At 42.0% G+C, this 20,753-nt stretch overlaps 1 protein-coding gene and 1 long non-coding RNA gene across 5 annotated transcripts in view; one reads left to right on the top strand and one right to left on the bottom strand.

The window, feature by feature from the left end:
- Positions 1-9,658, bottom strand: part of LOC118846016 — a 60,857-nt gene extending 51,199 nt beyond the window's left edge. The window contains exon 1 of the long non-coding RNA XR_005010155.1: positions 9,578-9,658. This is a non-coding gene — a long non-coding RNA (uncharacterized LOC118846016). The remainder of the gene's footprint in view (positions 1-9,577) is intronic.
- Positions 9,119-20,753, top strand: part of MTDH (metadherin) — a 65,123-nt gene continuing 53,488 nt past the window's right edge. For 2 of the 4 annotated variants that reach the window (XM_036754129.1, XM_036754109.1), the window contains exon 1: positions 9,119-9,865. In XM_036754129.1, coding sequence (XP_036610024.1) covers positions 9,479-9,865 — 387 coding nt within the window. In that variant the 5' untranslated portion in view covers positions 9,119-9,478. The remainder of the gene's footprint in view (positions 9,866-20,753) is intronic. The other 2 variants (XM_036754138.1, XM_036754119.1) reach the window with 1 other exon arrangement.

Here is a 20,753-nt window from a genome sequence, read left to right as displayed (position 1 = left end):
TCTTTATGGTGAGAATGCCAATATAGATGTGGCTCAGCTCCTCATGTAATATATGAACTCATGGGCTGTTGTACAAGCCTTGCCTATGAAGACCAACAACAGTTAAATTAATGTTTGTAGACAGTCTGTAATTTTTGACCATAGTGACTTATGAAACAGAAACATGTAATTTTTACAATTCAAAGGGAACTCAAAAGTCATCTGTGCCAAGACATTTATTTTACAGATGAGCAAATAGTCCTAAGGAGGTTAAATGACTTGCCCTAGGTTACATAGCTAATTAGTGGAAAAAAATCTTTCTGGAACCAAGAGCTTCTGACGCTGGACACACACACTTTTCTTTTTACTACCTCATTGTTCTATAAGGCATATTTAATATAGGAACTTTTATTAGGAACTATGAGTAAGTCCATTGGAAGCTTATGAAAAGATATACAGACAAAGAAATCTCTGCCTGGGCTTTTAAGTGTCCTTTTCTCGGTGAAATAAAATGGCAACATTAAAGATGAGCTTGACTTGTAAAATGTAGGTCTCCAGTATAGCTATACCTAGTACATTAAAGGCCTGCCATTATCCATCTCTACTACTATTAAAAATTGAAACTAAACTTAAAAATCATAATGTACTATTAAACATCACATTATTGAAAATGTAGTGTTACAACAGATTTAAGGCAAAATTTCGTCATGCGTACAGCAGAGTCCTTAGAAGGGAAAAGATTGAATATATTAATTGGCTTCCAAAACTGTAACCAAGAGCATTGTTTTCAATCCTTAGTAAGATATGTTCAAATTATTTTTCCCACTACAAAATTCATGGGACATGACCCCAGGAGGATCTCCAAATTCTTCTATGAAATCTTATCAAAGCCTTGTCTTATTCTCCATAGGAAAGGTCACAAATCTATTCAATTCTGTTCAATTCTGAAATTATACCTCCCAGTTCAAAAACCTAGAATTCTTCAAAGTGATCCCTCTACCTATGCACTTGATTCCATTTTCTCTTACCTCCTCCAGGGCCCTTTTTCAAGAAATCTCCTCTCTCTCTCTCTCTCTCTCTCTCTCTCTCTCTCTCTCTCTCTCTCATCTCTGATAACTCCTTCTCCATTGGTTCCTTAGCACATTTCTATAGATATGCTCAGGGCTTTAATCCTTAAAAAAGCCTTCCTTAAACTTTCTATCTCATCCAGCTACCATTCCATCTCCTTATTGAGGTTAGGGTACAGGGACCTTGAAATAGCAACACAGGTCTGTATCAGCAGGGCAAGAATAACAACATAGATGATAATTGTTAAAATTGTCTATGTGGTTCTGTATCACAAAATACCTGAGACTCTCCACATAGGAGGTAGAAGAAGTAAACCATTTATTCGGACACCAGAGGATCATATCCCATAAGCCATCTGCCCAATCCATCACAGCAGCAAAGAATTTAATATATGATATCCTAGCATGCAGCCTCACCATCAGTGAAACCATCCCAAAATCTCTCAGCCTCCCTGCTGGGGCCTTCCCAAAAAACTCACAGTACAGCTATCACAGGTCAACTCTCTTTCCCTCAGCTCTAACTGTTGTAACTGCTATAACTGCTCTCTCAGCATTTCCTGTGACAAGACTTCCTTTTCCTCTCAGAAAGCTCCTCCCACCACATGTGACTTAGGCTTCCTGTGATGTAAGCATGTCACATGGCCTATTAATGGGCGGGAAAGATCTTCAAATCTAAATTGCTATTACAAAGTCCTGCCTTGAATGAATCCCATTCAAACCTTCTTTCAGCCTGAGACAAGGTTTGTTAGAACACTGGTCAGGGTGGGCACCATTCTAAAAATTGGCCAGACTGAATCTGAGCATATTTGTGACTACAAATGGCCAAACTCTTAAGGAATCTGAACACTTTAATGGAAGAAAGATGGATCTTTTATACAGAAGGCTGCGGGAACAGAGAAGGGGTCTAGATGGAATTAAGGAGTGGAAGCCTAGGGTGGGGCCAGGTACAGTCAATGAAAGGACAGCTAATTAACTGGGAAGGGCCTATTGTCCCAGGCAAAGGCGGAGACCTGGGCCACTTGGGAAAGTCCAGGACTTTTTCTTTTTGGGGTCCAGATCCCAAAGACATGGTCTTTTCCTTTTGGGGGTTCAGAACCCATCCCCATCATTCTTACTTAGAGTTAAGTTTCTTGAAAACTTCTTATCTAATGTTTTCATTTCCTTACTTCTATCTCTCCTTAACCGCTTCCACTCTGGATTCTCCCTACCACCATCCTACTGAAACTACTCTTTCAAAGATCTGGCAATCAACAAATTCAATGCCCCCTTTTAGGCCTCATCCTCTGGGATCTCTTTGAAGTATTTGCCATTTCGTCCCTTTGTGGATCTTTTCTATTAGCTTCATTCAGAGATCATGTTATCCGGGTTCTCTGCCTACCTTTTAAACTTAATTTCCTTCTTTCTCTTTTCCAGGATCTTCATCTTCTTAGGCACTTAATAAATAATTGTTTCCTTCCTTCTTTCTTCCCAAGGTTCTGCCTTTGATTCTTTTCTTCTCTAGAGGCAGCCATAGTATACTAGATAAAGTACTCGGCTCACAGTCAAGAAGACCTGGATTCAAATCCTACTTCTGGTATCTCACAATCTACATCAGTGGGTGTTATCTTTGACAAAGTCTATCTTTTCTTTATGCCAATTCTAAATGGGCTGATCCAGAGAAAGTCCCTCAAACTCACAGACAGACATGTCCGTAGGATTAAAGGACTCAGAGCTAGAAGAAATGTTAACAATGGTCTAGTCACATAAACACAGGATTTGAGAGCTGGAAAGGCTCCCTCAGCAGCCCTCTAGTCCAACCCATACACTAAAGGAATCTTCAGTATAACATACCCAACAAATGGTCATCCTGCCTCTGCTCGAGGACTCCCAAGGAGGGAGAATGTGCTATTTCTCAAGACAACCCATTCCACTTTGGAAAAGCTCTAATTGTTCAAAAGTTCTTCCTGACACCAAAACATAAATTGTCTTCTTTGCACCTTCTACCATTGCTTCTTGGAAGAAGAGCTTCACATGACAACCCTTCAGTACTAGGCCACCTCACTCATTTTTCAGGGGAGGAGACAGGCCCAATGTCACATGAGTAGACAAGAGAGCAGCTTCTTAATTCAAACTTCCTGATCAGCATATAGATCTTGAGCTGGCAGGTGTCAGAGGCCATCTAGTCCAGCGCTTCTTAAACTTTTTCCACTTGAGACGCCTTAAGTGCTTCAAGTGTTGACAATTAAAACAGGTCCAGACCTTCATTTTTTAGCTGAGGAAACTCAAGCCCAGGGAAGTTAAATGACTGGCCCAAAGTCACACAAGTAGTAAGCATTAGATTTGAACTCGGAACTACAGAGCCAGTATTATTTCCAGTGTATCATAATGCCTACCAGTTGGGGGAAGAGATCCCAGACACTTCATGAAGGGAGTTGTCTGAGAGACATGGATTTCTGGCTGTGCCTTTTGTAAGAACCTCCCTTGGCAAGACTGACAAAAGGGAACAGCATCAGAGGAGTTTCTGATGCTGGTATTTATAGGACCAGGCTGACAGGTGTGGCAGCTAATGAGAAAATGCTCCAGCAGTCTTCTAGCCGGGCTCCCCCAGTCTCTACTCAATACTAGCCGGCTAAGATGCCTGGAATGATGTGGCAGTTAACGGACAAATGTAGCTAGGTTTTGTTACAGCAGGGCATCTGTGTCCAAGAACCTCAAAGCATTTCCTTTTTTGTTTCAGCTGCAATAGTTCATGTTCTCAGCAGGGCACAGGAGACATGAGGTTAGTGCAAGAGATATTCTGGGGTTGGCGGAGCTTCAATGTGCCCCTCAAGTAACATCCAGACACATGGCCTATTACTCCTCTGAAACCTAGTGCATAGTGTGTTCCAGAATCATAGACTCAAATAGCAGCAGCTCTCTTTCTAATGCCAATTAACAGCAGCCAAAGGAAAACATTAACTACTGCTCTCACCCACCAAGAAAATTCCACCAGTGCAAGTTCATCACCCATCTCTGTCAGGAGTCTCCTCCCTGGTTTCTGCCATCTCCAGGGGGCTTGGGTTACTGTGCAGACAATCCAGCAGGGTGGTAAGAGAGATTAGGGGGCAGTTCACTTCCAGAACTACCTGTGTAGGTAGTTACAATTACTGAACACAAAGCAGCTTTGTAAAGTAATTCAGAAGATCTCTTCACACAAAATATTGAAAACCAACGTTATGGACATAACCCATCACTCTAAGTAACCAGCTTTTGAGGTAACAAAGATTTCATATAAAAGTGATGAAGCAAATGGCAAAGGCAGAAACTTCCATACAGAATTGTGGCAAATGGGAGGGATGCCACAGGACCAGGGACAGACAAATATTGTCCTGATATTTAAAAAATAGAAGAAGGTACACCTATGATAGCTCTGACTTCAATTCCTGGTAAATTCTAGAACTGCTTATTTGTGAATACTTAGAAAGGGAAAAGATAAACACCATGAACTAGGTAGGTTCTTTAAAAACAAGGCATGCCAGATTAACTCTGTTTCTTGGTAATCACAGGAATGCCTAATTATATATCTGGCAAGGCATTTAGCAAAGTCTCTCAGGATATCCTTGCAGACAAAAGAGAGATGGGTTGGAATATAGTACAGTTAGGTGTGTTAAAGAATTCGTTACTTTTCCATTCAATTATGCTTTTTATTAAAAAAAATAAAACTAGAATTTTTTAAAAAATTAATTTGTACTAATATCTATTGTTTTTACGCAACCTAACTTCCCTCTTATCCCTTCTCCCCCTTCTCTGGGAGAGCCACCCCAGATAACAAAGAATATTTTTTTAAAGAAAAAAAAGAAATGAAGAGAAAAAAATTAGCAAAATCACTCAACTCATTGAAAAAATATGAAAATATATGCAATGTTCCACACCCGTGGACCTCCTATCTCTGCAAAGGAGTGGGGGGAGGTGTTTAAAAGTAGAACTCTTTAATAAAGTAGATGAGCAATGACATTTATATGGGATTTTAAAGTTTGCAAACAGCTTCACATTCAATACCTTATTTCAGCCTCACACCAATCAGAGAAGAATCATTTTAAGTGGCAGCAGCAGAGTTGCAGAAACAAGCTGAATTTGAGGCAAAAGACCTGGGTTCTTATCTCTTAATCCTACCTCAGATACAGCATCACTGGATTAAAACCTTACAGACCATCTAGTTCAACAATTCCCCCCTCCCCATTTTACAGATAAGTGAGGCCCAGAGCAGTTAAGTAATTTCTCCCAGATCATACAGAAAGTAGCAGTGCTTTGAATTATATTCAGTTCCTTTAGAATACCAAATCTTTCCTGTGTACCACCAAACTACCTCTCCTTAGACATATGACCATGGGCTTAATTCCTCATTTAACCTGTTTCTTCATTTGTAACATTGCAACAACAACACTTAATACTACCTACCTCATGAGGCTGTTTCGAGGAAAGTATTTTTCTGGCCTGAAATAGCTATGTAAATGTGAGTTGCTATTAAACCCCAAGAATGGCAAGAGGCTTCAAGGAACAGATGGCAATTCAGTTGGGCCTTTAGTTTTAATAAGTGGAAATACTGGGGAGCTCAGTCTAGGCTGTCCTCCTATAAACCCCCTGCAATGTAGCTTCTCAATTCATCTTTCAGTTGAAACTGCTTTCTCCCAAGTCACTGAAGATCTTCTCATCTCTACATCTTAAGGAGCCTTTTCCTAGACATCATTCTTCTTGGTTTTCATGATGTTGCTCTCTCTCTTCCTGATCCTACCTCCCTAATCATTCTTTCTCAGTTTCCTCTGATAGATGATCACCCAAGTCCTGCCTCCTAACAGTGAGTGTATCCTAATGCTCTGTCTTGGGGCACCTGATCTTCTCTCAATAGAGACAAGTTGATTGGTTTAATCAAGCATGCTGGGCCTGGTGTTAAGAAGACTTGAGGAGCCCAGTGACCTTGGGGAAGTCACTTCACTTTTATTTGTCTTAACTTCCTCAATTGTAAAAAGGGGTTAATAAGAGCACCTACCTCCTAGGGTTGTTGTATTTAGCACAGTTCCTGGCACCTATTAGACACTTTATAAATGTGTGTTCCCTTCCCCTTTGCTAGGTAGGTAGTATAGTAAAGTGCTGTATTTAGAGTTAGGAAGACCTGAGTTCAAATTCTGCCTCAGACCCTTAACAGCTGTATCGCCTTGGGCAACTCACTTAATTTCTCTGTGCCTTAGTTTAATCATCTGTAAAATGGGGATAAAGTAGGTGGTTCAGTGCTGAAAGCATACCAGGCCTAGAGTCAGAAAGACTAGTCTTCCTGAGTTCAAATCTGGCCTCAGATATTTATGAGCTGTGTGACCCTGGGCAAGTCATTTAACCCTATTTGTCTCAGTTTCCTCATCTATAAAGCTGGAAAAGGAAGTGGCAAACCATTCCAGTGTCTGTGCCAACAAAATCCTAAATAAGGTCATGAAGAGTTGGACTCGACTGAAAAACAACAAAAACAAAAAGCGCGTATCTCACAGAATTGTCGCGAGGATCAAACATTAAAGCACTAAATAAATGATACCTATTATTGTTGTTAACCTCTCAGCTGGATGGGCCTGGAGTTAGAAAGACCTGAGTTCAAATCAGTCCTCAGATACTAGCTGTGTAACCCTGGGAAAGTCACTTTAACCTGTTTGCCTGTTTCCTCAAGTGTAACATGGGGATACTAACAGCATCTACCCCCCTACCCCCACCCAAGGTTGCTGTAACAATCAAATTTGTAAAGAGCCTTGAGTAAAAGGACCTGAGTTCAAATTGTGTCGTTGCCACTTACCACCCATGTGGTCCTGGGCAATCGACTTAACCTCCCAGGGTCTCAGTTTCCTTAACTCTAAAATGAGGAGGTTGGACTCAACTGCTCCTCAGGTCACCTCTGGCTCTGGATCTAAGAGCCTATGGCTAGTGAATTTGGAACATTATTTTCAGAGCAGATGGACGGTAAAGGGGAAAAACCGGAAGCAGAAATGCTAGCTTTAGTGCCAAAATGCCTATGTAACCTCATATATTCCACAAGTACAATGCTAAAGTTTATGGAATTAACAATATTTCAGAATCAGGGAATTTAGAATTGGAGAAGCAATCTCCAATAACATCTAATTTTTTGCCTTATAATTTGTTGTCCTAAATTATAAGCCTAGCTAAAACTCTACTTGGTTTTTATTATCATTTCACCCTACTCTCTTCCACTTATTAATCACAAACATCCAACAGTACATTTCTGTAAGGTAGGTCCATATATCCCTAAATATTTACTACTCAATGTTCATTAATATTATCCCCATTTTTCAAGCCTAAAATGGCCCTCCTCTTAATCCATTTATTGAACGCCTGGCAAGTTAAATAATATAGGTCTACCTTCAGACTCTGATAGGGACAGTCCAAGACCCTGAACCCAAGACTTGTGGGAATAGTGACATTAAAATAATATTAAAGAAGAGGCATTAACATCAGCACCTTACGTACCACAACTTTTCTATCTGACTTGCAGCTAAAGCCTTCCACATGTATTGTAGAACAATTGTCTTTTCTATTTGTATCCCCTCACCCTCATTTCCTCCCCAGCACATTGCTTTGTAAATAGTGATTATTAATGTTCATTCATTCCTTCATTCATTCATTTACTCATGCTAGCTCTCATGCTGATGAGAATGGTGAAAACATTTTAGATATTTTATAGCAAGTAGTAACAGAATTGATAGGGTAATTAATTTCTATCTTAAAACCACCTCTTAGTTATAGTCAATACGAAAACCATTTGAAACTCATTTTATAGAAGGGGTTTTTTGGAGGGGATCTGTGTGGGGAAGTGCTAACTGCCACTTCCCCACCTCCTATTCAGCGTCCTTTTTGTGTGTTATTTTCCTTCTTTAGATTGTAAGCTTGTTGAGGGAAGGCACTTTTTAAAAATTTGTATCCACACCACTAAACACAGAGCCTAGCACTTAGTAGGCGCTTAATAAAGGTTTACTGTTGACCTGCTGTTCAAGGTTTAACCTTTTAAGAGCTGCCTGGGTCATCGGAAAAAAGTTGCTAGTATGTCAGAGAATTTTAACCCAGGTTTTGCTGATTCTGCTAATGCCTCTCTATATTGGTTTTGTATCATAGAATCATAGGTCAAATAGCCCTCAGAGGCCTTCTTGTTCAACTTTCGAGCATCAGGGAGCTTCGGTGACTTTTAGTTAAATGACTTTAAATTCCTTGGGACCTTGGACAAATCATGTTACTTCCATGATGGTCAGTTTCTTGGTCTGTAAAATGAGGGGGACAGCCTGGTTTATCCCTAGGATCTAGTTCTAAATCTTCGACGATGTTCCTTGTTGAATTGAAAGGACCATCGACGGTCAGGGGATCTTTGAAGCCTTTTTCTTGGTACTTAATCAGCGCAAATCACAGGCGTTTTCACCTCTGCATTCTAGGAATTGGGAGAAGAGCGGCGGAATAAGGACAAAAAGTCGGATTTCAGGGTAGCCTGAAGTAGTCAAGGAAAGCAGAGAAAAAACTTCTTTCTAAATATTCGGCTTTGAAATGATAAGGCTTGTTTCCCAATTTTCCAGTTTGTAAAACGTAGGACTTCTGGGAGAGGGGTTGTTGTTACAGTTTTGGGGCCACAAGGATATTAAAAGTCATTTTTAAAAGTACGCCTCCGTACCGGGGCGGGGAGAGGTGAGTGGGTGTCCCCCTCGATCTTTGCCCCCGACCCCGGTCTCCAGCCTCTCTCGCAAGCACCTCCTCCCCGGGCCCCAGCGGAAGCAGAAGGAGCACCCCACCGCCGCAGTGCGGGAACTAACTTAGCGAAATCCGCCCCCGCTCCCGAAAATCTCCCCACACCTTCCCTCCCCCCACCCCCCATGCCGGGCGGGTCAAAGCGAAAGGCAAGGCCGTCCTCAGCCGCCGGAACGTGGGGCTCGCGCGCTGACGCTCAGCTCCGCCCACCACCCGCTCCCACGTGACTCGCGGGCCCTCCCGCTTCGTTCCGTCTTCCCCTTTCCCCTCCCCTCCCCGCAGGTCCCGCCCCGTATCTACCCCTGCGCGGCGCGCCCCGCCACTCTCCCGAGCCGCCATTGTTCAGCCGCGGGAGGAGGCCTGGTCCCTGGCGCCGGCGCCGACACGCCGCTTAGCGGTGGCCCCTGGAGAGGCTGCCTCCTCTCCCCTCCGCTCCTCCTCCTTCTCCTCCTCCCCTTCTCCCTCCTCCTCCTCCTCCTCTTGGCGGCGAGTGAGTGAGGCTGCCTGGGGGACCCGGGAGCAGCCCTGTCCCCCCGGCGGCTGGGCCGCGATGAGGTCGGCCTGAGCGGAGCGCCCGCGCGCCGCCTCTTCCTGCCTTCCTCTGTCCCTCACTGCCCGCGGCCCCTCGGCCACCCCGCGCGTCCTCGCTCCCCGGCGGCTCCTCGCGCGGGGCCCCGGACCCCCTAGGGAAGATGGCCGCGGAAGCGGCGCGGAGCTGGCTGGACACGCTGGCCCAGCAGGCCGAGGAGGGCTCGGCCCCGCTGCGGGAGCTGCTGTCGGCCGGCCTCTACCTGCTGCGCACCGAGCTGGGCCTCGACCTGGGACTGGAGCCGCACAGCTACCCGGCCTGGGTGATCCTGCTGGGCACAGCCGCGCTCGGGCTGCTTCTGCTGCTCCTGCTCGGGCTGGGATGGGCCGCGGCATGCGCTGGGGCCCGCCAGAGGCGGAGGAGCCCGCCCCGAAGGCGGGAGGAGGCGCCGGCCCCGGCCCCGGCGCCGGAGGACGGAGCCCTGCTGAAGAGTCCCAAGAGCGAGGACTCGAGGAAGAAGAACCGGAAGAGACTCGCCGAAAAGCCCAAGGTGAGACCCGGAGAAGGGGAGGGATCAGGTGTGGGGGGCGGGGGGGTGACCCCGGCCCTAGCCGACCCTGTGCCGGGGGGCCTGGGGAGGAACCAGGGACCCTCCGGGGTTTAATTCAGAGCCGAGGTGCGCGGGTTTGGGGACATCGTGGGGAAGGAATCGGAAGTGGACGTGAACTTGGGACAGAGGTGGAGCCAGCGCTAGGACGGGCTAGGTGCCTGAGGCTGGTGGCCAAGAGTGGACAAAGAGAGCCGACGAGGCACGGCAGTGTCCTCCCGAGACCAAGCCGGTGTCGTGGGTCCCTGTGACCCCCGAGCGTCTTCTGAGGCCTAGCCGACATGTGCAGGCACTGACACGGGAATGGGACGTCACAGCGGTGGTAGGAGGAAGTTGTGAGAAGACGGCTTGAGGCTTTGGCGAAAGCCCGAAGAGCGGCAGCTTAAGGAAGTATATTTAGAAGGTGCCCACTGAGGAGGAAGACACGTGGAAGACACGCCGAGCGTCTCAGTGGCACCCAGCGCAGCAGCCTTCCATGTTGGAAGGGAAATGGATGCTCTCCCAGGATAAGAAGGCAAGGAGGAGATCCCTGGGCCGGGATTTAGGCCGGAGAAGCAAATGCTGAATCCAATGGACCCTAGAGGCTCGGGATGGTACTCTGTAATGCCTTTTTCTGTACTATCCATACCCCCAACATCCGGAAGTTGTGCTGAATGAACTAGAGTAAAAGTAGTATGACTGAGCAAAACTCTGGGAGGGCTGGGCCACCGGTGGAAATGAAGAGAAAACCTTTTATTTTCTATTTATGTAGCCATCGTCCCACACTTTTAAGTTTTCTATGTTCTCTTAAAAAAAAAACTACTTTAGTTGGTGTGTATTTGTAACCCACTGGGAACAGATTACAGCAGATTACACGTAAGCTTTAAAGAGAGAAAAAAAATTGTTCAGAAAATATTAAGGCGGCCGTGATGTGTTTTTGGGCTGCCAATATGAACCTAATAGTGCTTTAAATAGACTTTGTAAAGAAGACAAGTGACTATAGTATGTAGAAGAATATAAATACTGCAGTATATGTACAGAGTGTTATGAGAAAGAGTATTAAGTTGGCCTCCTGTGAACTCTATTTTGTTGTTGTTATTGTTGAAATACGTAGAGAATTTTTTTTACCCTGAGTCTTATTTAAAAAGTTGCTAAAGAGAAATGAACAAAACACATTTATGATCATTGAGATGTGGGGGATGAAGGGATGGGGAAGAATTTGTTCTTTTTCAGTCTGACGACCCCGTTTGGGGTTTTTTTTTTTTAGCAAAGATACTGGAGTGGTTTGCCATTTCCTTCATCAGCTCATTTTACAGATGAGGAAATTGAGGCAAGCCAAGTTAAGTGACTTGCCCAGGGTCACCCAGCTAGTGTGTGAGAGACCAGATTTGAAATTAGATTTCAGACCTGGCACTCCAACCACTGCTCCACCTAGCTGTCACCTCAGATAAAGTCAATACCATGTATTGACCTTTACTGTTTGATAAATGAATATAATATTCATAGAATAAATCTTGGATGTAGAGTGGAAGGGAACTTAGAGTATGTGTCCAATCCCTTCACTTTACAAATGAGGAAACAGGCTCAGAGAAGTTAAATGATTTGCACAAAGTCTTTTCAAAATTGCTTCTAATATCTTATTTTTGTTTATGGTTTAGCACAGTGAACTAATACAAATTTTCGAATTTGTGTACTTTATCTAAAGGTTGCCAACTTGATGTCATCCCGTCATTGGTTTTTAAGTAGAGGAAGACCTACTAGAAGTCATGGCCTGAAATATTCTACATTTCTGTTTTATCAAATCAAGAAAGATGCTTTAGATTGTGCAGTTTTTTGGGGAAAACCTCATAGTTCAAATGAGATGAACCCTCAACTCTTATGAATAAATGAATGAAAAAGCATTTATTTAGTGCTTCCTGTGTGCAAAAAGCACTATACTAAGTTCAAGACAGTCTTCTTTCAAAGAACTTTCTGATGGACAAGCAGCACCTATATTAGGTTTTGCTACAAGGCAGATAGGCTTCATGGTCCTTAGACTGCAGCTGTAAAACAGGGGATAATGCATCTTTAATTTTTTTCACCACTAATAAAAAATGCTCAACTCTTTAACAGTGCCAAAGACTTTGGTGGCAAGGATTTTTTGGGTAGTCTTCAGTAGCTCTGGCTGCAGTCACAGTTGACAGGTAGCTTCTCCACAGGGGATGAGTGTTGAGTCCCTACTGATTGGAAACTGGGCTGGTGCTGTGGAGGGATCTTGGGTCTCTTTAGGGTCTGAGAGAATGGTTGGTGTTCAAGGTGGTGGCTTGATTTGCCTGGCACGTACCACCTATTCTTTCTCCTTCAGTTTTTTTTTTTTGCTGCTTCAGCTTATGGTGACTTGCCTGCTATGCGATTGGAAGTTGGTTGGAAGTTGATGGGGGATAGCTGGCATCCTCTCTGTGGTTGCTACTCTGGCCAATGACTGTTGGGCCTGGGCTGGAAGCAGTAATTTATTAATAGTTTTTACTCAGTTTTGGCCATTTCTTCTATTTCTGAATTTCTGTAAAGTCAAGTCAGCAAGCATTTATCAAGTGCCTGCTATATGTCAGATACTTTGTAAATTCTGAGGATACAAAGAAAGGCAGAAAGAGTCTTTGCTCTCAAGGAACTCAACAGGCAAAACAACATGCCAACAATTATATACAAGAAGATATATACAGGATAAATTGGCGATCATCAACTGAAAGAAGTCTCTTAGATTACGGAGGATTGGGAAAGGCTTCTTATGGAAGTTGAGAGGACTTTAGCAGGAACTTGAAGGAAACCAGGACTTGGAGATATGAGGAAGGAGAGCATTCCAGGGAGAGAAGGGGTCAGGGGCTGTGGGGAACAGCCAGTGGAAAGTGTCTAATATGTGATAAGCACTGTGCTAGAAAGACAAGAAGTGAAACAGTCCTGCCTTCTAGGAGCTTTGTCTTCAATGGGGAAGATGCTGTATTGTTTAAACAAAATAAATGCAGGGCAAAGAGATCATATAAGAAGCATTAGAGCTGAGCTTTGTAGGAAATTAGGAATTCAGAGAGGCAGAGGTATAGAGGGAATGCATTCTAGGCAAATGTGGGGCACAGGGGAGGGGACAGAATGTTGCACATGAAGGAACAAGTAGGTCAGTTTACCTGTAACAGAATGCATGAAGGAGAATAATGTATGCTATGGATAGGAGGTCCATTGAAGTCAAGTTACAAAATCCTTTAAATAAGAAACAAGAGTTTGTATTTCATCTTAGAAGTAAATAAGAATCATTGGAGTTTATTTCTCAAGAGAAGTCAGACTGAGAATATCACTTTGGCAGTTGTATAGGTAGATTAGAGAGGGGTAGGGGGAAGAAGACCACGTAGAAAACTTTTGTCTGGGGGAGGGGGTATCAATGAGAGGAGTAGGTGTAGTGTGAGTGGAGAGAAGGGGGCCAATGTGAGGAATGTTGTGGAGGTAGAGCTGACAAATTTTGGCAATTGATTGATTCTCAGGTGCGAAAAATCTGTTGTCTAAGATCAATCAATAGTGAATCTGGATGACTAGGTTGATAATAGTGCCCTTGACAGAAATAGAAAAACTGGAAAATGGGAAAAGATACTGAGTTCTGTTTCTAGATACGTTGAGTTTGAGGTTCTCATATCATCGCTACTTTATAGTTTAGCGTTTGATTAAATAATGGATTATGTCTTATATTTGTGTGTAAGTCTTTCCAAAAAGATAGCAAGTACCTAATGGGTGTCTACTACTGTGTGCTGTCTCTCCCCTTGCCCTCATCTTCAATGCCTGCCCCAATGCTAGGAGGGGAAATATAATACATACGAGTATCTAGATAAGAGACAATATGTCATGTATACGTGTATAATTTTTTTCTTTGTTCCAGACCTGTAATGTCTGATGAAATCAAGAAGCATTTATTAAGGACTGTGTGCCAGACACTGTGCTTGGCCTCTGTCCTCAGGGAGCTTTACATTCTAATTAGGGAAGATTACTATAAAAGTACCTAAAAGTGTGGAGGACCTACTACTTTGGGGCAACATGGAGAAGTCCAGGTAGAGAATTGCTGGTCTGGGCTTGTTTTCAAAATGGAGGTTCTAGGAAGAATAAACCAGTGGAAGAAGGGGGCAGCAAGTTTGAAAAAGAAGGCAGCTGAAGGATGGTGACACAGGCTGTAGAGAGAAATGTGGCTGGTATGAGAAAAAGATAGGCCCTTCCTCAAAAAGGAGGTTCTTGGATGAACTCACCATTGGGAGGAGGCTGTAGGAGTAATTTGTTTGAGGGATTCCAAGTGATGAAATTTCTTCTACTGTCGTAGATGTGTAGGCGTCTGTTCCGCAATTTATAATACTAGAAATTTGCCAGGGTGCAATGAGAGATTGTGTTTTGTCAGGGTCAGTAATATTTCATAAGTGATACTTTAATCCTGCCCTTCCTGACTTCTTGTGGTTGTCTACTATGTCATGTTCACTTTCTGCTAGAAATATAAAAATTACTAAATAATTGCTTCTTGATTTAACTTTAGAGAGTTTTTTTTTGGTTTGATTAGGTTTGGTTTTTTGCATCCCAAAATCCAAATACTTTCAACTCTCCTAGATCAGAATTTCATATAAAAGCAGATAATCACAATGAAATTAAAATAAATTTTATTACATTCAGCAAGCATTTCTTAGCTATTATCTGTGGTCAAGAAATTATACTAGGTGCATTTCTGCAATCTGCAGTTAGTGCCTTTGGTTGTATTTGATAACTTCTTCCTCATCTCATTTAGAAGAGGATATTGTAATTCTTTCACTCATCTTATATGATAACAGGGAGATATTAAGTATATCTTCTAATGCCTCTTATCTTTTTTAAATTTTTTAATATTTTTTTGGAGGGGGAAGGGCAGGACAATTGGGGTTAAGTGACTTGCCCAAGGTCATACAGCTGGTGTGTCAAGTGTCTGAGGCCGGATTTGACCTTAAGTACTCCTGATTCCAGGGCCGGTGCTCTACTCACTGCACCACCTAGCTGCCCTAATGCCTCTCATCTAAACATTAGGACTATACTTTTTGAGAGCAGTTGATGTTTTGAAAATCTGTTTTCCAGGAGAGAGAGCCTGGTTTATTGAAAAGTCACTGGACTTGGGGTCAGACTGTGAGTCCATATCTTTCTTTTGACATCTGTGTGACCATAGTAAGTCACTTAACCCTCCCTGAGCCAAATTTCTTACCTCTGGAGTGGGTGATACTCATGCATTAATAGGGTTCTTGGGAGGAAAGTACTTGGTAAACCTCAAAAGTACTATGTAAATATGAGTATTATTTGGCATTTATCAACTTGTAGGTGGCCATGTGGCTTAGTGGATGGAGTTGTACTTTGAGATAGGAAGATCTGAATTAGTATTCTGCCTCAGAGACTAACAAGTTATGTGGCATTGGGCAAGCCACTTAAACTTCTTCAGCCTCCATTTCCCAATTTGTAAAATGGATATAAGTAACCTAGAAGATTGCTGACTTCGTACCTTACAGGGTTATGTTGTGAGGATCAAATGGGATATGGTAAGTAGTTGTTGTTGTCCTTCAATCTCGAAGAGGACCGAAACGACATCACTATGTTAGATTCATGTTACAGTGTGTCTGACTGTGGCAGATCAGACCAGTACAAGCCAAGAATGCTCTACCACAGGTTGGGCACAAATAGGCCATGTGAACATTTGGGTTGGATTCTTTAGATTTGTGCATCTCGTGTTTCTTTTGAGCTACTTCAATTCTGCTTTCGCTCATAGAGTGCGGCACCTTCTCTGATGAGGGCACACTGCTGGGCAGTCCTGTGCCACTGTCTCCCGTGTCATATCATCATTTCTAAAGTTCTTAAGAGAGACCTTGAGAGTGTCCTTGTGTGGCTTTTTCTGACCACCATGTGAGCCCTTGCCTTGTGTGCATTCTCCATGGAATAGTCTTTTAGCCAAGCATACGTTTGGCATTCAGACAGCATGGCCAGGCCATCAGAGTTGTGCTCTCTGCGGTAGAGTTTGAATGCTTGGCAGTTTAGCTTGAGAAAGGACCCTCAGTGTCTGGAACCTTATCCCACCAGGTGATCTTCAGAATCTTCCTAAGATAATTCAAATGAAAGTGATTCAGTTTCCTGGCATGGCACTGGTAATCTGTCCAGGTTTCACAGGCATACAACAATGAGGTCAGCACAGTGGTTCTGTAGACCTTCAGTTTGGCAGTCAGTCTAACACCTCTTCTCTCCCATACTTTCCTTCGGAGCCTCTCAAATGCTGAGCTACCTCTGGCAATGTCAGTGAGTCAACCTCATTATCAATGTGTACATCCCTGGAAAGAATACTACCAAGATAAGTGAGCTTATCCACAAAACTCAGAACTTCATTTGCTGTAACCGATGCTTCCACATATGGATAGTGTGATGCTGGCTGGTGGGACACCTGTGTTTTCTTGGTGTTAATTGTTAGAACAAAATTAGCGTAATCAGCAGAGAGTCCATAGCATCTTAGCTTCAGAGGTTGCACTGAGTGCACAATCATTGTGAGGATCAAATGGGATATGATAAGTAAAGCAATTTGCAACCTTAAACCTCAGAACCTTAAAAAGGATTATAAGTGTGTATAATTTTTAGTATTGTGTGTTGTAAAATTTGTGGAATAATCAAAAGTGATATTTAAGACTAAAATTTAAGTGAACCCAGTTTTCTAAACTGAATTTGTTTCTATAGGAGTAATTCCAAACTTTTGTACAGAATCCCAGTTTTCCATTTAAGTTCCTTGAAGGGAAGTATGGTCATTATCGATGTGTGTTTTCTCCATCATTTGAGTCTGCATCTTAATACCTTTCTGATCCTCCGGGGCATGGAATGTTCCTAAGGATTCTACAGCTTGAAAATCAGGGCTCTAAAACATGGGAAGAGTTGTACCAACTCATGTAGAATGAAATACACAAATCCCCAAAACTATAACCTCACCTACCACAATGTAAATGAAAAGATAACCAAAGGGAGTGGAACAAAGCATTTATGAAATGCCTAGTATATGCCAGGCACTGTCCTAATTAAATGCTTTACAAATAACTCATTTGATCCTCAAAACAACAGTAGATGCTATTATAATCTCTGTGTTACAGTTGAGGACAGCTGGAAGTATCTAAGGCTAGATTTGAACCAGATCTTCCTGACCCCAGGTCTAGCCATTCCTCTAACCAAGGAGCCACTTAGCAGCCTCAGTGTAAGTTAAAAGATGGCTAAAAGGAAACTGAATTTGAGTAATGGTCCTGTAGAATAGAAATTGAAGCTTCCTCCTTTCAGTAGAAAAGCAAGGGACTTGGAGGATGTGTATTGTATACAATCAAAGTTGAGGTCACTGTGTTGAGTTTTTTCTTTAGCTCTTTTTTCTGTTTTGTAGGATAGAGTTGGAAGTAATGGGAAGAATATTTCAGAAATGACTGAATAAAAAACAAGATACATCAAGATTAATTTCAAAAAGTAATGCTAGTGTACACTATATATTTAAACAAAAATCAGCTATTTGAACCATTTGACCTTAAGGTGGTACTTTTATTATTAACTTCTTTTTTATTAGAGGGTAACTGAGATGCCGAGAAGTTAAGTGACTACTGCCCTTAGTCCTACAGCTAGTTATTATTCAACTGCGAGTCTCTTGAAGGCTTTCTACACTATAAATTAACCATGTGTCAGGTAACAGTATAAGAGCTAATGGGTAGTGATCCTGCTTGATTTCCAACTCCTTTGTGTTCAGTTCACCAAGTATTTATTCCTTGCTTGCTACGTGAAAGAGACTATCTTCTCTCATGCTGTAAAAGGACCAAACAAGCTAGTTCACACCTCTCCAAAGAAATTTGGAGTTCCGGTGAACTTCTCTGGGCCTCAGTTTCCTAATCTATAAAGTGAAGGAATTTGATTTGTTGATCTAAGGCCCCTTCTAGTTCTAAGTCTTGGATATATGATCTAGGCCAGCTCTTCAGGGAGAAGAAAGTGCTGTGCACCAAAGGTACTGTTGGTATATAAGCAAGATTTTGATGAGAGATTTTGTTTTACATGAATTTGAACTAAAGTAGAATTCTGAGCAACTTTTCTAATTTGTGAATATAAATCTTAAGTCCTAGTGTTTTATATAATTATCCACTGTGCTTTGAGTGGTTGAAATATTGGTTAAGATGAGAAATTTGTATGTAAAATTTTGGATTGTAATGATAGTGCTGTCAGCTACTTCTTCAGACATTATAGCCTGCATACTACTTATTTTTAGAGTAAAAATACAAGGTATGTGGCAGAAGCATGTTGACTAAAAAATTGTTCTGTGAACATAACATTTGACAAGAACTTAATAGTCTCCTTTACCTGACATTGTGCTGGGCACTGGGGATACTCATCACATTTTCAACTAGTGCCTTGTTCAGAAGTAGGTTTTCCCCCTCCTATCTATATTCCTTTTCTGGCCTTCCATAGCACTTTTCTCATACCTCTTTTGGCATATATCACATTCTTCCTTGTATCATAGTTTTTTGTAAACCTGTCATATACTAAATGGTAAGCTTCTTAAGAACAGGAGTTGTGTTTTAGAAGCAGTAAGGCGATGTAAAGTCTAGCACAGCATATTACATGATCAATAAACCAGTGCATGGCTGAATATTATAATGTTGAATCCTAGAAATGTGCTGGCACTAAAAGTTGACATAAGTAGATATATAGTATTGTTGTCTTAGAGCTGATGTGTTTTTCTTTTTGCCCTTTGAAAAGTGGGAAAGTGATTGTCCCTGGTAGTGCAGGAATGCACACTGAGCCTCTTCTCCATCTCTAAGCCGTAGCTCAAAGTAATAGACTTACATGTTATTAATGGAAAAGGATAATAAATAAGGAAGCTAGAAGAGGACACCCAGGCCTCTTTTTAAAGGTGAGGAAACTGTGGTCCATACTAGTATAAAGTCACACCTAAAAGGTTTTAAACTCAGGCTCCCTGCCTGCAATTCCAGTACTCTCCCCTGTACCAGTCTGCCAGCCAACCTGGTAGACAGATGGGTGGTCCTTATGTCATTTTAGTATGTAGTAGGACTTTCTAATTTCTGTATTTGACACATTTTGACATAATTTGATGTCAAAGTTTTTCCACTTCTTGTTTTCCAATAAACTTCAGATAGAGTCCTAAACTACTCTAGGAGTGAAATGTATACTTAAAATTGTATACATTGTATATTGCTAGATTCTTAGTGTGAAATGCTATGGCTTAGATTGCCCAAATATAATGGAATTTCATTTCAAGCAGTTTATTTTGCACATTTGAGTAAAACAGGTAGAATCAAAATTGCTAGGTCTAGGTTATAAGACAAAGTATTCATAAAACAATATATCATTTATCCAACTATCAACTAAGGTTTTTGATTCCTGGCTTCTATGTAATTGCTACTGCTCCCAGACACAAGAGGAATGAACTACTGCAGCTGTCACCATGATTTGTTTCCTTTCTCTTGATTCACGTGAATGTGTTATAGCTAGTTGGAATATCCTTGTGAAAAGTACATTGCGGTAGTCCCAGGGGCGGCTCTGGTTTTGGGGGGAGGAGAGTATTGATGACTCAGGGAAGTCCAGTAGTGGTGGGTAGATGTAGAATCTCTCCATTGTGTATGACTTGAAGGTTTAATTAAAGTTTGAAGTTGGGATAAGGGAAACTCAAGGAGTTTGCAGGTTGAAGTTGAGTGATTTAACTTAGTAATACATATTCGATGGAATGTTAGCTCCTTATGTTTCCCCAAAATATGAGGAGTGGCTTTGGTCATCGACAAGACAAACTTCAGGTTATATTTCTAGATCCAGGAAGTAATTAGAAAGAAAAAAATTATTCCATCATTTACTTAATTTGACTACTTTACTAGTACTTATAGGGGTTACAAACTGCATGTTGTTAAACTAGGTCCTTGTGTGGATATTTAAGAGTAGAAATACTCCCTTAACTTAGGAAAAAGAATATTGTGATCCACATTAATTTATTGTTTTTTAAAAATAACTCTGAACTTGCATATACATGGAAGAGTAGAAAAAGGAATGAATGAATGTGCATGGACCTGCAAGTCTTTTAAGTAGACATTTTTATTTTCCTGGACTTCCTTTATCAGTATTAATTTTTAAGTCAACACTTAAAGATCTGGGATTTCATATCAATTGCAGTCCTTCTTGGCATTAGCAGACAATATCATGAATTGGCTTTCTTCATCTGGTTGCCATCCTGAGGATGATCTTTAAACTGAGCTAAGTTGAGCCTCCCTAAGTCCCAACCCTTGTATTGTCAAGTTGAAGGGACTGACAATGAGAGAGGTTAAATGACTTTCCTTCTTAGCTGAGGACAGTATCTGCTGAAACTTACATTTTTGGCATAATGTCCAGGAACTCAAGGTACTTAGAAATTTCAAATCATAATGGGTCAGCAGTCATATTTTATGAGATAAATGAACAAAAAGACCCATAGAATAGGAAAGACCCAGTGTAGGGAGGGACTTGGAAGAGCCCTGCAGTTTAAACATTCCTAAACCAGAGTCCTTTCTATAGTAATAGCAACCAAAAGTGCTTTTAAATTTTGCAGGGCTTTTTCTACATTATTTCATTCAATCCTCCCGGAGCCCTGTAAGGTACATGCTGTTGTTATCTCCATTTTGCAGATGGAGACACTAAAGCTGAGAGAGGTTCCAGCACATTCCAATGTCACACAGCTAGTAAATGTCTAACATAGGATTCAAACCAGGGTCTTCAGAATGCTGATACTTGCACACTATCCCCTAAGTCACCTTACTGCCCACATGGAGAATGGCATGTAGGGAGGAAAGACTTGAGACAG

The sequence above is a fragment of the Trichosurus vulpecula genome, chromosome 1, assembly GCF_011100635.1.
Source record: "Trichosurus vulpecula isolate mTriVul1 chromosome 1, mTriVul1.pri, whole genome shotgun sequence".
Taxonomy (NCBI): domain Eukaryota; kingdom Metazoa; phylum Chordata; class Mammalia; order Diprotodontia; family Phalangeridae; genus Trichosurus; species Trichosurus vulpecula.
The sequence above is the reverse complement of the archived record's forward strand: the minus strand, read 5'-3'. Positions and strand labels throughout refer to the sequence as shown.